Genomic DNA, 18500 nt, shown 5'->3' with positions numbered 1-18500 from the left:
GTATTTAAGTTTGTGACCCTCTTTCTCTCTATAGGCTTATGACTAGCACTGAGTGCACACAGCTACTCAGCTTCAGAACCTCTACCAGGCTACACCTAGCCAAAGCAGGTGTGTAGTTCAGCACTGCAAACTGTACAGGTACAGCTTTTCTGCAGATTAATTATGAAATCTCATAATTAACAAGCTTGTAGCAGAGGAACACACAAGCAATACATCTCTGGTGTCTAAGTTTTTTCTTTGAACTACTTTATTTTCCCTGCTCATATGTTTTTACAATTCTGTAGAAACATGTAGGGTTCATACATTTCAACATGAATATCCAAAGCCCTCATATATACTTGGGGAAAATACAGACATTCTTGCAAGCATTTTTTGAAACAAGTAAAGTTTGTGCTGTTTTTTTTTTTACCTCTTTAGTAAACAGGGCTTCTAATTCTTGCTCATCCAGGAAGCCATCATTATTGACATCTAAAATAAGAAGTGTTGAAAATACAAACTGAATATGTACAGAAAGTAATACATCTAATAGTTCTCCATGGATTTGAATACGTATCACCATACACATCCCATATAGATTAAAAACCACATTTAACAAGATGCTGTTTTCGTATGTCAGTTTTTCTCTTCAGGATTTTATCAGGCACTGGTTGAACTGTATTGCCAGTTTTGGTTACCTGACTGTTTGTTAACCACTGGTTAGATAAGTCTGGCACATTCTCCCTAGTTGTTAGATTAGCAAACTGAAATAGGTCACAGCAGGACTGCAACCAGTGTAATTGCCAGAAAATATTGCTGAGAACAACTTGTCCCAATTTAACAACTACACTGGTAGACAGATCCAGGAATAACATAAGTCAGTACATAAACATTGTTAACCAGCAGTAGGACTCTCCAAAAAACAACAAAATGCTGTGCAAAATTTATATAAATATAATGTATAAATTTATATAAATGTGCAGTGCTTAAGAAAAGATCACTAAAGTTAGTTTTGATGAACATTTCTGATGAAAGAGAATACTTGGCAACAATCCACCTTGTATGCTATGTTCTACTCTGAATAGATATATTGTTACTGCTATCTGAAATTGAAAGGGAATGTCTACTTCAAATAAGTGCTATTATGCAATATTTTTGTGCAATTGCTCTGAAGTTTTTGATACACTCAGCTTTAAGGCAAAAGATTATTTTGGTTACTGCTGTTTTGGTAAGACTTGCATAAAATAGTTACCAAAATTTTTCAGAAATCTACATTTCAAGATCCCTTCCCAGAGAGAAGGAATAATGTTTAATATCTAAATATAATAAATATATAAATAAAACAAGATAAAAGGTTAGACTCAAGCTAGAACATTCCTTCAATTAATTTATCATTGGCATTAGTCAAATTCTTTATACTGTTCAACCCTTAAGTCCAGTGCCAGGTGGGTTCTGCTTAAGGATACTTTATTATGAAGCATTTAACAATGTCAGAATATAAGGTTACGTATTTATATAATCATATTTAAAGCAAAACGCCTATTGAAATGCATACTTGTCTCTCCTATTATTTCATTGTTCTAATTGCAGACTGCTCAGAAATGTAGAGCAAGGGAGTATCAAGGGAGAGTTTGGAGTTGTTTTTTAAGGAAGTCTTGAAACTTCTTAAGAGGCTTGGCGGTTCTATGACCATTCCAAAGATAAGGGGTGTCTGGCACTTATCTGCTGAGGTGTTGAGAAAGTGGGGTTTTCCCCAAACACCTCTGAAGACTTATTCCTAGCGCATGGTGTGAGAACAATGTTATAGTTATGGACAGACGTGAATACCCAGAATTCCCTGAGCAACTACTTCTGGTTATTTGCTCTCTGCTTTTATGAGTACTTCAAAATTTCATTTTCAGTGTTTAGACCCCACTTGACTCCACAGTAAACTTTCAAACAGTAACATAGCTGTCTTCTCTATGCATTTTGGACTCTTTCAAATTGCTTGAGTTTTAAGACTTATTAGCATAATACAAACATGCTGGATAAATGTCTTCAGCAGAATATAACAGTGACAACATTTGCTAATTAAATTAAACTAAAGCAAACCTCTTACCATGTAATTTGAAGAATGTTTTGGGGTCAAATTCATTAGGATCTAGTCCATCTGCTTCTTCCCATACCTCTTTCAGTTGATCTTTGCTTCCCTGTAGATTGGTTACAAAGAAAACTATTCAAAAGATGATTAAGTGTAATTTTACTGCCTTAACTTTGCATTACAGTTTCTCTGAAAGGCTTTTTTTTTCCCCGACTAGTCATGTTCCAAATAGAATCAATGGAACTTACTTCAATTGCTTTTTACACGGGTCACATACTTCCTTTAGACAGAAAGGCCCAGGGAAAGAGGGAGTGTCAAGAAAATGCATATTCTGTGGAAAGGAATGCCTGTATAATCAGCCATGGCCACACAGACTTATCCGCAAACAACAGCTCAAGGGAGTTCAATCGGTTTCCCATTTCTAGAGAAAATGGTGCTCTGAATTAGTTCTTTGCAGGCCAAGTATATCATGAAGGCATTCCTACTGTTTTGAATACCCTTCTTGCCTCTTCCTTGTAAATTTTAGCTTCTTTGTAAATAATAATTCTGCCATCAAATACACTACCTATACAGGAAAAAAAGACGAGTATATATAGTGGGTTTTCTAATGTTCTCTCAGCGCTCTTCCCACATTCTGCTCCCACATCAATAAGAAGCAAATCCTGAGAATAAACAGGATATACCCTTCCCTTTATTAGTTTTTTCTTACTGGAAAGGAAAGTTTCCTTACAAATAAGTAAGGACAGACTGTAGCCTTACAGGATGGTGAACTTTAGGGTGATCTCCATGTTTTTTTTTCATCTCTTCAAATTTGGATTCTTCTCTCTGCCTCTTTTCTTCATCCAGTGTTTTTAGATACTCTCTCCTCTCGTGTTCTTTCATCATCTCATATTTCTTAAATTCTTCATGGCGGGTTTTATCATAATTCTCTAGGTCACTTGTAGCCTAAAAATATAGATACGTACACATGATTATGCCACATAATTACGTTAACACATTATACATGATTATGTAAAAACCCTGCATTGTTCAGGTCTACGGACAAGGCTGGTAATATTGCTGTTTCCCTTTTAAACACAAGGTAGACTAGTCTGTGGTCCCCTTTCACACGACAGTGATACATAAACATCTCTCTTCACTCCCTCTATTACTTTCACAGCATTTAATTTGCAAAGGTTCAACTGCTTAGAAAACTTTTGCATAAGAAGACATCAAGGTATCCTTTCTCATCAATTAATAGTAAATTAACTCAAGTTAAGTAGGTGCTAATTAAGCATGGATTCAAATAGTATCATTAAGTCCTTGTTTACTGCAGCATAAGATCACTTGTAGCTTACCCTAGAGCTTAATGAAAACAGTGCCTCCATTAATAATGGAAGTTACTATGCAGTAGTTTATTACAGATTAAATCAACAAAGCCATTTATATAGAGAGAAAGGTGTGAGGGGAGAACTTCTGACAAGTACTTGTATGGGATTTAGAGTTGCACTATTTTCAGATAGGTCAAGGTATTAAAGGATATTGTGGTATTCCTGTGCTTTTCAAAGTTATGTTCATACCTGATATTGTCTGTCCACTATTTACATTTCAATTTTCAGATTCACTGTACCTTTTCAAAAACAATTCTAAAACAAAGAACACCTCCCCCGCAAATACCCTTTACACTCTGTCAGTATCTTAGCTGATGAGAGAAGACAAGATAAATGATATAAGTGAAATAACTGTCCTGCGGAGCATATACTTCTCCTAACCAACTAGGACTTCTCCAGAAGTGATGCTCAGAAATGGTAAGAAATATATTTAGAAATAAATATATAAAAATAATTTTACAGAAAACTGAGGTGAAATTCTCTAAGGACAAAAAAAATCCACAAGAAGTGTGGAAAGTTTAAAATATACCTCATTTTTTGAAAAAAAAAAAAAAAAACAAGTTTACTTCGAAAATATAAAAATGCTGTTTCCATCTTAGACACGTATTGTTCTCTAAAGTATGTCTTTTTTTCCCCTTGGGAAACATTTTTTCCAGCAGTTGAAAAAAAGCTATGCTATGCTTAGCTTAACTGCACCTCCTTAATAAACATGGACAGCAAAAAAAGAAGTGCCTGTTATTGATACTGAATCTGCTAATTGGACATCAAATTCCACGCCCAGTATATGCAACTTCTAATATTGGTATTTTAAATTCTGTTCTCCTGTAGTCTTTGACATTGGCATAACAGATCCCCAAATTCAAATGGCTAATTTAGGGATGACTATGTCACTCTGTGAGACATCTGTATCATTTAGAAATAGAAATCAGAAAATACACTTGAGAAAAATATGCCCCTACCAAAACTGTGCTAATTCAACTGCTCCCAGAATGTCATGTTTTATTCTCAAAGTTGTTTGTACAGGCACATGAATGCAAATCCGGTTAAGATGCCATCCCAAAATTTAGGTTTTTTTAGTGTAATGTACACTGACAATAGTTTTCAAGAGTGCAATGGAGACAACTGGCTTTTCTCTGAAACTGAAAACTGCATATCACCTTTACCAAAAAAAAAGCGGTAAATAAAGAAGGGTTTGCCTTTACCAGATGAAAAAACATATAATACCAATAAAAAACAGCCCAGAGTAGTTGATATCTAGCACTTACTGCTTTGATCAGCATATCTAAGTCTTTAGGCTCAAATGTGTCAGGATTCTGATGGTTCAGGTGCTCAAACTGTTTAAGGAGAGCCTGATGGTCTATGCCAGTGTCTGAAAGAACACAGCACAAATGTAAAATGTTAAAATAAGGTTGAAAGCAAACAAGATCAGGAAGTTAAATACATTCATGCAGGAGCTTGTGCCTTGTGAGTACCTCAGGCTCCCTGAGGACTGAATTTTTTCATTATCAAAGGAAACTATAGTAACGCTTACAAAGCGGCTTTACCTGAAGGAAATCAGCACACTTGACAGCAATTTGCACTGTATTCATTCTAGTGTGTCAGGTGTTGCCTTCCACACAATAATTTAACATAATGGTTTGTGTTCACAGAATCATCTAGGTTGGAAGAGACCTCCAAGATCACCCAGTCCAACCCCTGACCTAACACTACCAAGTCCTCCACTAAACCATATCACTAAAATTCCAGCAAGAAAATGTGCAATCAATATGAGCTTCATAGAGACAGACATTCTATTCTTTTCTTTGTATAAATGAGATAGCTGTGATGCTGCATGTAACTTCAACTAACAACTTGCATCTTTCTCCTGAACTGGGAAAATTCTGACTCTTCTATTGCCCTGCGCATTTTGCAAATGACTTACTGTATGTACATTGTTGGCCAGATATATGATTTAAAATTATATTAAGTCTGATAGGCAGAAATTCAAATTTAATTTGCGCAAAAGAAGTGCAAGACGGTGGAGAGTCAAGTTCTGTGTCTAAAAGCTGCAAACATTTTCTCTTTCCTTATGAGAGCGACTATACCCAATAATGTAAATACTACAATGCACTAACAACAAAATACACTTCTATGATGACAAGCTTCTCTAGCTGCTACCACAGTTTCTAACTGGTAAAGCTAGATAATAATGCTATCTTAAGCAGCATATATTTTGATCTGGGCAACAACGTTGACAAGCTTTTACCAGATGTCTTAGTAAAGAATATTTGTTTTCTAAAAAAATGGAAAATATCATTTTGAACTTGTTATCCCTTGGTAAACTATTTCTCTCACACTCAGTGCTGTATTTGTATTATCATAAAACAGCAAATGCTGGCTGGGGCATATTTCAAACATCATTCCTCCCTGGTGAGATCATATTTTTTCTGAAATATATGCAACTTAGCCTGTTTATGAAACGCTTTTTGGAAGTGTAGTTTTAAGTTGTTTTTTTAAATTAAAAAAAAGCCCCAAACCTGTTTTCCTTCATTCCTTACAAAGACGGAGAAACAACTCATTCTGTTTGACAGCATTTACTTGCCACATTACTGTAATATCTAAGAGTTGACCTTGGATAAAGTCACCCAACCCCTAACATCCTTGCGTCCTGTACTGGTCAGTTCAGCAGAATCTTGGTGCAAATGTTTTAAAATACATCTGGATCAAGACACAACATAGACAGAACATACGTTCAAGTCTTGTGATTTTTTTTTAACCTGATCCATCTGAGAAGAAAGTAGTTTTTTGTATTTTAACAGATAGAAGACTAAGATATTACATGGTATTATATGGAGAAGATTTTGCATAGGTATACAGATACAGCTGTATTTTATAAATAATCTGACCATGCAGTTATGCGTGATGTGAAGTAGTTGCTGGCAGGGCCCACTACAAACTTCATGAAATATTTTCCCATTCCTGTTCTTTCACACTAGTAATCATCTGAATATTTTGAACTGGTATAATCTGTTCTTATTCTTTCTAAATGTAAGCTCTCTCACGGCAACAGAATGTATTTATTATGCTTGATCTGCTGTAGGAAAAAACTTTTTCTAAAGCATGCTCTGCTAGTCACTGTTGATTTATGGAAATAGAGAGGGCTACAACTAACTAGTTGATTAAATCACTAAAAAATAAATCAAAGCATACAGTTACTACCAATACAACTAGGTATCATGAGCTGCTGTCAACTAGCTCACCGTGAGTGTCAACATGATGTTGCTGGACTGCTCGCTTGCAATAGGAGTATGAGACCAAGCTCTCGGCAGCTAAAAGACCACCTGAGAAGGACAACGCACGGGGTCTGACAGGTACGCGAGGCAATGCACTGACTCCTGTGGAGGTCTGGTCTGCACTGTCTAGCTACTGGTGGACTGCACTCTCTGGACTAGAACTTCCAGGAAGAGAAAACAAAGGACAGAAAGGTGATCTTGAAGCTCTCACCAAACTCTGTATCATTATTCATTAATTGTACTACAGCCACACCAAAAAAATTCATTGGAAAGGTAGCAGTATACTAAAAATGCCTTCTTTCCCAAATTAATCTGATTTTTTTCCTGACATCCCCATAGACACAAATTTGTATACACATACTTCTTCGGCCTATCTACCACCTCTAAATTTGGCTTAATGGAATTAGCCTAGAAGACAGATCCTTTTTCTTGGAGTACTTTAAATTGATATATTACCTATTCCATTTAGTGGGATCCCTTCCTCCAACATGACAATGTTTTTAATGAGCAAGAAAATAATCTGCACAGGCAAATTAAGTCCTATTTATTCAAGCTTTGTTGTGAAAAACAGTTTTGGATACAAGATCATGCAATCCATTATTATGACCTTTATTTAAGGGCAACTAATTATCTTCAAAAAGTAACACCTAATAAGCATCTTAGACTTAGTTGTAAATGAAAATTTTAAAAATTCTTCAGCAATAAATGAAAAGGGATAGCACCATTTCCCAAACAAACATACACCAATCAGATTCTTCAGAAACCTGTATACTTTATTCTTTTAGAGACATTGCATATGTTTAAGCAATTTCATTAGCAAGTAAAAAAATTATCATTTTTTCACCCCAAATGTTCTTCTTTCATCCAAAACCTTAAAGTTTCCTCAAAAACAAGAAAAATCATCTTCTGAATTTAAATGTTTAATGTCTGTTATAAACCTGTACTACAGTTCTTATTGGTGGAAAGGGGATTTAAAGAGAAAATGAAAACTTAGTGTTAACTGACTATAAAAATCATTCTCCACCCTGCAAAAACATGAAACATTGTCTTGTATTCTGAAACAGTCTAGTTAGTATATGCTAGTTCTGAGTGAGTAATCTATAAATTGATGTGCTACAAAAACAAAAGAAAAGCTTGAGAAAGGATTAGAAGTATCTGAAAAATCCACTGCCAGAATCAAGTTGTTATTTATAAAATAGATGGCTTTTTTCTCCAGTTTCCTATAAAGATGTATATTTACTGTCCCTTGGCCTGGTCAGAAAGGACACTCTTACTTTCAGATTATGGTTGTTACTTTGCCAACAAAGAAAGAATAGCTGTTACATTCTGGGCACCTGTCCAATGCAACCCCATCTGTTAACTCACCTAATTAAGTTTTGTATTCTTACCTTGAACAGAATCCATTTTAGCTTTAATTAACATTCTTAATCTTGCCACCTCTTGTCGTTTTAGTTCATCCAGCCGTGTTCTCACATGGTGGCTTACTAAATCAAGTTCTCTACTTAGTTTTCCACTCTGTCAAAAAAAAAAAAGTTATCTATCAAAACTAGAAGAAAGTAGCCTTTACAATTCCCATTAGAGATAAGCTGCAAGACAGCAGACTACTGTCAGTCTTTGCCAATACTGTAGCCCATACTATTAAAATCTCAAATTCTTTTCAAAGAGCATATTCAATTTTTTTAAGCTTATAGTTGTAGAAACAGAGGATCCCAGAAGCTTTCTGAGAAGAGAATTGCTAAACATCTTGCTCCCCTAAAGAGCATAAGTGTGACCTTGCAGCAGCAATACCTCATGAAGTTACAGAAGTGACAAATTGCTTGATCAAATGTTCTCAAATTAGTTCAAAAGGGCTGTGAGATAACCACACAATGCTGTGTTCCCCATACATTTGATGACAGCTGAAAGACTTGGGAAAAGATACAAGCACAATGACAGCCGTCAGCATGTACTGCAAGAATATTTATCAGTCTCTGCAAATGGTTAGTAACCTTCAAGAGTTACACTAGATGTAGCACAGAAGAAAGAGGAGTCAAGTACTGCCAATGGCACCATGAGAAATTAAAAGAAATGCAGAAAGCAGTCCTCTCTGTCTATCACTTCAGACTGTTTCCTACCTGTCCCTTGCAGAATTTCTAGCTTAGAAAGGGGAAAGTAGAGCAACCACCACCTAGAGCCAGAAACTGAAACATAGAAGACAAAAATGAACTGGGGTTTTGGAGAGAGTGCTATTTGGATTGGCACAGAAGAAAGGACAGCAGTGGAGAATGCCAGAAGTCTGTTATTCTGGACTTTACACACAATGACTTTACCTCTAGTACAACTCCTCAACTTCCCCAGACTTCAAAATCAGACTTTCCTGTAATTCTCTTCCATGTTTTCATATTAATTAGTGATACACTATCTTAATCTCAGAAGACATATAAATCCTTATGTCTGAATTAGCGTTCCAAATTGCTCAGCAGGAAAAAGCAAATGAGAGCTAGGCTTACAGCTGTTTTGAGGTACATGAACATACATCATGGATGGAGTCTGAAACTGGATTTTTAGTGGATAGGCAGAAAGCAGAAACCATGCATTCAAGTATAGATTTTGTTTTATGCTAAGGGATATTCTTGAAGGAACAGAAGACGTGCTGTCCCTTTACTAAAGGGAAAGCTCTAGCAAGAGTTGAATACCTAGGTAAATGAAAAATGGGAGGAAATTTAAGCTCACAAAAACTAAGAGGAGTATGAAGGAAAAAACGAAGATAGATTACAACATCTGTCTTGCACAGTTTATGATTATGGATTTAATTAGACTCACTTAACATTATGTACCTACCTTTATTTCTTCTATGTCAGCAGTCTGGAGTTTTTCCCTGAAATGCTTATCTGTTTCCAAGACATCTATTACTTGCCTGAGATATTCATCATAATAAAGCCCTGTATCCTTCAAAAAAGAAGGTTACATTTAGAAAAGAATACGCTACCACATATTTTACTTCATTTAAATACAATTATTAAACTGAAATCCAATTCTCAGCAACACAGGGATTACACCGTCTTAAATATCTTCCATTTTTCTGATCTGTATCATTGCCCTATAGCAACTTACTCTCATGATTCATTTGTCAGTAACTGACAACAAAGAGGAGGAAGGTATTTAAGAATCCATGTCATATGCAAGCATCTGTCGTGTTAATATAGTGTTGTTTTGTTTTTTTAAACAGTGCAATTAATTCATTACATGATTTCAATAGCAGTTCAGAATAGTGCCTATGCTTTCCCCTCAGATGCAAAAGAAAGTAGAGACTATTTGCTGCATTTCCTAGAAATCTTTCTACAAAGACAGCCACCCCAGTCTGCCAGAAGCAACGACCAGAAGTTTTACTTGGCTTTAATCAGCGTATCTTTCAAAAAATAAGCAGATATGTCTGGGAAACATTTAACACAAGTATGAGATTACTGAAACTGCACAGCTGAGAGCAGATGAACCAGAGCTACAACCAGGACTTAACCTATTAGGTAAAGTTTACACTAGGTCAGTTCACGTTCCTGTGGCATATGCTATATTCTCTTTATGCATTTTCCTGTGATGCTGTGGGGCAAATGAAACACTCTCAATAAGGCCAATCCAGTGGAAATACAACTGCTAGACTCAATAATTCCATTTTGGAAAAAAAAATCTGCTTCAACAAGAGATTATTTGGCTTTCATGGAACAACGTTATTGTTCAGCTATTAAAAGCTGATACTGGAGATTTGTTTCTTGAAAAAAAAATCTGCAAGTACATTACTTTAGTACATTACAAAGTACTTTAGCAAGTACAAGATCTCCAATGTGTTTTCATTCAACATGCTTGTAGCACTTACAAACACAGTATGTCTGTTGTTGAAAAAACTTCGTACTTGTAAAAGCTAACTGTATTCCCCTGATCAAACATTTTCCTGTTCTATTTGAAGCATTGAACTGGAAACATTGAATGGAATTTCCTAAGCCACCACTTTGAAAGAAGTCTCTGTGGAAAAATAAGCAGTGCTTCCTGTTGTAAACTGGGGGATTCATTCACTTTGCTACCTCACCTTTAGCAGCTCACAGAAAATAACTAAGAAAAGAGAACAAATTTAAATGGAGCCCCACTACAGCAGATGGTAGACTGTTTGAAAATATCAGCTAATATTCATTTCTTTCCTGCATATAGCTCCAGTAAAAAAATCTAAATTTCAAGACAGAGGGCTGCTATAACCAGATTACTAACAATTAGTACAAACTACTTAATTAGATTAATTTCATTATACTTACTGGATTTTCTATCTTCTCTCCTTCTACATGGCCTTCTCCTTTGACTTTTGTCTTATCTATGTCTATAGGTACAGCTTCCAAAGCCACTAAGAGACATGTCATCAGCAAAACACATTGCTGGGGCAGGAGAGATTGCCTCTTCATCTGAAACAAGACCAAGTCACAAAAATAACGTAAGTGATGTTATCATACTGTACTGATTAGAATTCTTTGACGTTCCTACATAGACACCTACAATAACCTATAGTTATTATATATATTATACTATATAATAACATATAGTTATTATAACAACCTTCTCACGTGTTCTACTGCTCTCAGGGAACACTGGAACTCAAAGAATTAAATACAGTGTTAATTGTTGATATGCTTTATTCATGAAAGTAGTACATGAAAGAAGAAAAATTAAGAAAAGGGAAATACAGAGATGATATTCTCTCTTTTATTGGAGACTAGGCAATAGTTGAAGGTAAAAATACACCTACTTATCCATCTTTTGTTTTATAGGCTTGAGAATGACAAGGATTCTCTGAAACTCTCTTTTATTAATCACATCCTCAGCAAAAAGAATAATGGATTCTGTTCAGTTATAGCAAATACCTGTTACTTTCAATTTTAAAAAAACAACTAACATCTGATCACTACCAGATGGGATGGCAGGAGCTATTGTTGCTGCCCCGTTGAGTGTATTGGATTCAATGTCAGCACTTGTCAGATCCCCACTAGAAAGTCAGATTAATTTGGCTTAGGTCATTCCTAGGGACTTCTAAGGACATGTAAATTGTAGAGATGGGGATCACCAGTTCAAGATGAGGGGAGCACACTTAAGTTCTGAGGACTTCTTCCCCTTGCTGCTCAAGAAAACTGATATATAACGTGGTCAAACTGAACTGAAACTAAGGAATAAGCAAATACGTTGGTCTGACAACCCTCGTATGAGGGATCAGTAACCTCTAGCAGAGATTTAGGATGGGCAACTGGAACTGTATCATCTTAAACTACAGCAGTCACAAAGCTTACGCAACAAAAGCCTTAATCAGACTGAATGCCACTGGATCTGCTGGCTTTCAGTGGGATTGGTGCTCACGGGCAATTTGGGTTTCTTTGAAAATACCAGTCTTTGTAATTTCATGCTGTTATACATAATCGGAGAGATTGGATGATACCACAAATTGTTTTTGACATCTAGTTGATGTGATACACTGCTCTGGAAAAAAAGGCTATCTACTGCCCATTGAGGAATTTTGTTTCACGTTGTGTACTGGATGTTCGTATTGTCGCCATGTTGATACAACAGGCAAAAATAAATAAATAAAAATCCACAAGTACCATAAAGAATTAAAAGCAGAGAAGGCAAAGTAGATAAACAAAAACATCTCTATCATCACAGCTGACCTTACAGACTACTTTGCCTAACACAGGATTTCCAGTAGCACTTTGAGGAACCCACCTGTTTATACCACCTGTGCTATAATGAGTAAATTGGCAATACATTTATTAAAATAAAAAATAATTACCTAGTGAAGACAGTTACTGTATTTATGTATCTCATACTCCAAGACTATAAAAAAATATCAAAACTTACCTCTGTAAAAGCAGGTGACTAAGACAAGTCAACCTTTAGACAGTCACAGTGACAGTCCAAACTGACTCACTGAACACGCTACTCTGATGTGTATTAGAAAAGAGAAACCAGGCCTCTTGCAAAGTCAGCTGTAGGAGAAAACAGCATGATTCTCAAATTCAGCTACTAGAGAGAAGTGATGAGAGGCAGGATGAGAGAAAAATGGGGTACTGTTTTTTGTTCCAGTAAGTACTTTGTTATTAAGAGTTCACCTGAGGCCCAGCCTGTTATCAGCTACCTTCAGCAGTTCCTGACTTTTGAGAAACCCATTCCAAGATGCCCATCCCTTTCCAGGCATTTTAGAGTAGATCTAAAGATGACTGATGCTGACTCAACAATGGGGTTTCCTCTGTAAGGACCAGGAGCCACCAAGTCAACAGCCAATCGCAGTGCTGCAGAAGGGGAGCAATGTCAATTTGGGCACTGCCATCAGTGGTACATGAAGCACAGCAAAGATGTTCCTGCTCAGCCACAGTGGCCTTGCTTTAGCCTACCGTTACTGCTATTCTTCCTGCTGCTATTTCATACCTTAAGAGAAATTTAAATTCTACCAGCTGACTTTAATAATTCAATGGTTACTATCTTAAAGATAGACAGAGCTATTGTTACGATTTTCATTTGGAAATTAAGTGATTCTAGTAAAAGACACGTAGCCTATCAAGATTAAAAGGTAGCAAAACTCTAGTCTGCTTGCATCATAAACAAGAAAACTCATCTTTCCAAATTAACTAAGTTCTAAAATGATAAAGATATAAACAAACATTTATACTCGTAACAAATAGAGAGAACTAACAATAAATGTAGTGCTCCAGAACTGACAAATACTGTAGTTTACAAACAAAGCCAATATTTGGGAGGAAAACCAAGTAAAAACTTCTCTGAGTAGGAAGCATTTAAAAAAAAAAAAACTCTTAGTGAGAGCTAAAAGAATGAGGTAGTCAGCAGGAAAAAGAGCCACCAATGTACTTGTCTGAACAGAAAAAATACAAGTGGAAAAGACAAGAAGTAGGATGTCTGCCAGCAACCTTGATCTTGCTCCCACTAAATTCAATCACAAATTCCTATCAACTCCAGTGGAAAAGAATCGGACATTTGGATCATGAACAGCTATGAGCTTTGAAAGATAAGTACAAAATGCAGCTTCTAAAGCTTTACTTACTACTTCCAGCCACATTAACACAGGCAACAAAGCATGGCATTAGCACACCTATTTTACACAGCTGTCGGGTGATTATAATACATTTACTTTTTTTTTTTTTTAAAACAAAATTTACTTTTCATTCACCTAACTCTTGCCCAGAAAACAGCATAGTTCTGGTACTGATGTCTCCGTTGCTTTCCTAGCAAAGCAACAAATAGGTTTTAAGAAGCAAATGTCCAACATCTGAGATAGGCAAACACATACAGTGCTAGCAGCGTACAGCATCTGCACATCTAGAAACTCAGCAGATAAGCAGATAAGCGCTGTAAACGTTACATTGCATGTTTGCACTTGCCACACCAGTGTATACACCATGATGGGTAATGTAATCTTAAATTCAGATCTGCAGAATAAGCCTACCTATTCACAAAATTTGCTGCATGCCTGCTGTATCTGATATGGAAGTAATTAAACCTGTGAGAAATGGCGCATACATAGAAGATGATTGCAATATTCTCTACAGTCACAGCTGTACTATGGCTTCTTATTTTAATGTTGTATTGTTGGAAATGTCAACAATCTTCATAGGAAGTGCTGCTTTAAAAAAAAACACAATAAATGGATACAATAATCCATTGATCCCATCCACTGATCCTCGTGTTTCTAAGAATATTCTGAACTCAGTACTAGAATATTATTATATTACAAATATATCTGAACGAGACAAAGCACTCCTAGCAGTTTGAGCTAGCTGTCACCTGAGTGATATACCTGCACATACAATTTCACAGCTTACAGAATGTTTAATTCCATGTATTTTTTCTATTTCTTTAAAAAATTATTTGAAAATTTATATAGTGATTAGCTCATAAAATCATAAAAAATGTACTTTAAATGTTTGAAATAGGCATAAAGTGATTATTCTTCTGCCACATTTTCTGTTTGGAGATACCTGAAACATCAACGTTATCATGTTCTTTCTGGGAAGCTTGCTGTGCAGGTACTGTAAGCTACCATACCTCAGCCACAGATAAAAGCTAATGAATCTACAGATAATGCATCTTTTTCCACAATGTCCTTCCATAAGTTAAACTGGTATTAGCACAGATAAAATGTGGAAACAGTTTTGAGAAGCAAGCGGAAAAGTTCCTTTCAGCTCAAGAGGCTAAGCTAAAACTCTGGCTGTGGTGCAGATGTCCTTTTGTTAGGTTACCAGACCTCTAGATCTAGATTTCTCCTTGAAAACATGCGCAGAAAGTAACATGAAAAGTGAAGTGTCTATGATCTGCAGTAATTTTCCAAGTTACCTTTCAAAATACAAAACCAGCTGCATACCTTTCTTCCTAAATGCATTTAATCCTTTTAAAAATTAGTATGTAATCATCATTTTCCATCACTCCTCTTTCAGTAAAAGTCCCACCCACACAAGGCAGCAACAGTTTTCCTTTCACTATCCTTCACGTACTTCTATTCTGTCAAAGTTGTCCATTAATCCCATGATTCAGATGTTCCTCCTTTTTTCTAGCCCTCATCAGCAGTATCCCACAGGTTTCAATCTGGACGTCCTGTCCTAATCTTCTGTTAGAGTACACCCCACTTGGTTCTCTGCACTAGGACGCGCTCCTTGTTTTTTCAAGGAGCTTTTTAAGGTTGTGTATAAATATGACATTATTTAAACAATATCATTTAAGTACATATAAAGACAGTGGAATCCTTCCTTCTCACCATGCTTACTTAAATTTTTTTCTTTTGACTCTTGTATTTATTTTTCTCACTTCTCAACAAAGTTTTCCTGCTTCATCCTTTTTACATTTAGAAGTTGGCTGATAGAACAGCTTCTTTTTTCAGCTTCTCAGAAAAGACAGCATGCCTCAGCTGTGTGTAGTACAACATTTCCTGACAGAACCTATTTTTTTTTTTTTTTAAAAAAATACTGTTCAGCTGTTTTATTAAATGAGTCACTGAAATGCTGGGAGATCCTATGTCGTAACAAAATATGAATGTTCAAGTGAGAAAGAACCACATACTGTTTTCAATGTAACTATAGTTTTCTCTCCAGAAATAAGGATAGCACAGAAGCAAAACATATACAGACTGCTCCTACACACGCTTAGATCTGTCAGAAGTAAAGCCTGAGAGGACAACTGTTTTTAATTCTAGGGGCAATATATTTAAAAACCTGTGTGCACGCAAATACACATGCATATTTATATAATACTCGTCTCCAAGAAACTAACATCATTGTTTTAGAAAAATAAATATCAGTGTCTATAAAGCTATCTTACAAACTGAAGAATACTTAGTGTTAGTCTTGTTTTTAAAACTTGGTTCATTTTATCAATTCTTTACAGTAAAGTTGTCTCAGAAAAAAAGATTTCTGAAGCTAACATGCAAGCATAAACTTGCATTGAATTCAGTGCACATCTGATAAAAATTCTGATCAACTTAAAAGGCATATTAAAAAAAAACACTATGAAATGTAGCTTCCTATAGTATAGTAACTTCACATATAGAACAAATACGACAGCAAACCTGGAATCTCACAAATTCATTTTGGGTAAGTGCAAGCAGCAATTTTGTTAGTGCTGGCACAAAAACCAACCTCATTTCAAACATGTTACCACCTGCAACAGAAATATTGCTTGTAAAAGTTTGCTTTTACTCTAACCTCAAATCAAAAATTATTTCAGTTATTCTATGTGATGACCCACTAGTACACATTTTGCTCTAGACAGCAAGAAATGACCACACTAAAGTAAACCTTGATTGCATCAGGACCTCAATAGCCTTTTTTTCCCCCTTCGGTAAGAAAACAGAACATAGCCAACAAGAACAAATTTACATCTGACAAAATGGAGCCAGATTAAAAAATATTTGGGCACTTAATGGTAGTTGCCTAATGAGATTTATTTCCATAATCTACTTCACATTGATTTCTACACTTTTAGAAACACAAATGTGCAAAGATATCTCACTCATTTTATAAAGAACATAAAGCATGAGAAATGGAATCACAAAAATAGACTATACATTGCCTGAATTACCTATGAAGACAAATATTTACAACTGTACAGCTGTTCTAATAAGATGCTATTTCTTTCATTCTTCCAACTGCCAAACCATGCATACTGCAGAAGAACAAGAACTGTTCCTGTTGAAATTAACGTGAATTTTGCCTGTAATTTACTTTGATTTGGCTTAAGTACCTGGCAGTGGTTTTAGCTACAGATAAGCATAACCCCATGTGGAAGGCTTGTGTCTGGTATGCATCTTACAGGAGCTTCACAGAGATCTCTTCTGCTTACTGAGCAAACGAATAGACGAGAGCACAATAATTCACTAGATAAGCACCACTGTTGCACAGGCATTCAAATCAAGGCAACGCTGATACAGGCTTTCAAGTTAACAGTAAAGGATTTTATCTTTCTTTTTTAAAGCATGTTTGTTTAGTCAGTATATCACTATAAGTATAGGTCAATATTTTCACACCTCTGATATTTGAGTCAATATTATAATATTTTACATTTTTTGTTACCTCAGAGAACTACCGTGCTCCCTTTCATGATTACAGTTTAAGTTATGTACACATCGCTTGGGGGCAGCTTTTGAAATAAAACTTTTAAATATGTTTAAAGTGCATCGCAAGCTTATGTTCATCAACACCGCCATTGCTACACAGCCAAGTTATGGAAACTTTTTCTGACTCTTATTCAAAAACAATCTTTTGTTGTTGTTGCTGAGTTTCTATTTCCTCAATGGGCTTTTCTGAATACACCAAAATAATCACCTGCCAACTTGCATTAGAACATCAAGCCACAAGCAAGTTTACATCGGGTGCCTATGCCAGATGCCTTCTCATCTAATCACGAAGTTTTAAGCAGACCAATGGCCAGTATTAGTTTGAAACTTTGCGTTATCTCCCATTTTAACGTCAATTAACCTGGTTAGAAGCGAATGAGACTCACACTGCTCCCAGCTGCAGCACCCTGAGGCCCCGCGAAGCCCAACAGACCCCCAACAAGCCCCAGGCCGTGCTCGCTCCTGGGGGTTCCGCTGCCCCACTCCGGGGGCCGCGATGCTGACCTCGGGAACGCGGGGCGTTGCTTCCCCGCGGCACGCGTCGCCCCTCAGGCACCGGGGGCCGTTTCAGGAGGCCGGGGGAAGGAGCCCTTCAACTCACGCGGCCCGGCGGAGCCGAGGGCGGCCGGGGACCCCTCAGCGACCCCGCCAGGCGCCAGGAGCCCCCGGCCTGGCCCGGCCCGACGGGAGGCGCGGCCGTTACCCGCCGCTGCCCCTGACAGGAGCCGCACCGCGCCAAGGCCCCCGCCCGCTCCAACCCCCCGGTACCTCGCGGGGCCCGGCGGCGGCACAGCGGCCGCTGCTTCTGCAGTGCGCGGAGGGGGGTCCCGGGGGGCTCCTCAGGGGCTGCGGGACGCGGCGAGGCCCGGTACGACGCGGCGCGGCACGGTGCGGTGTGGCGGCCCAACGGCGCTCCGGCGGCCCCGGCTCCCGTTGCCATGGGCACAAGTCCCGCCCCTCGGGGCGCCGCGATTGGCCGGGCCTGACCCCGGCGCGGCCGTCGCGGAGAGCTCCGATTGGGCAACGCCGGACGCCCAATCCGGGGCGGGGGGGGGGAGCAGGAACGTGGCGGCCGGCGCGAGGCGGGGCTGGCAGCGGGAGGCGGGAACGCAGTTGGAGGGGGGCTGCGCGGGCTGAGGTGCGATCCGGCTGCCCTTTTCTTTTTTTAATAACTTCTC

General features: G+C 37.6%; 1 protein-coding gene across 1 annotated transcript in view; it reads right to left on the bottom strand.

Moving 5' to 3' along the window:
* NUCB2 (nucleobindin 2) overlaps window positions 1-18300 on the bottom strand; it is a 31462-nt gene extending 13162 nt beyond the window's left edge. The window contains exons 1-8 of the mRNA XM_035550001.1: window positions 18091-18300; window positions 10979-11122; window positions 9519-9626; window positions 8087-8213; window positions 4692-4795; window positions 2816-3001; window positions 2075-2165; window positions 410-468 (exon numbers count right to left, since the gene is read on the bottom strand). Coding sequence (XP_035405894.1) covers window positions 410-468; window positions 2075-2165; window positions 2816-3001; window positions 4692-4795; window positions 8087-8213; window positions 9519-9626; window positions 10979-11122 — 819 coding nt within the window. The 5' untranslated portion in view covers window positions 18091-18300. The remainder of the gene's footprint in view (window positions 1-409; window positions 469-2074; window positions 2166-2815; window positions 3002-4691; window positions 4796-8086; window positions 8214-9518; window positions 9627-10978; window positions 11123-18090) is intronic.
* Between the last annotated feature and the right edge of the window lie 200 nt (window positions 18301-18500).

Source organism: Cygnus atratus, chromosome 5 (genome assembly GCF_013377495.2).
Source record: "Cygnus atratus isolate AKBS03 ecotype Queensland, Australia chromosome 5, CAtr_DNAZoo_HiC_assembly, whole genome shotgun sequence".
Taxonomy (NCBI): domain Eukaryota; kingdom Metazoa; phylum Chordata; class Aves; order Anseriformes; family Anatidae; genus Cygnus; species Cygnus atratus.
This window is presented reverse-complemented; position numbering and strand designations above follow the sequence as displayed.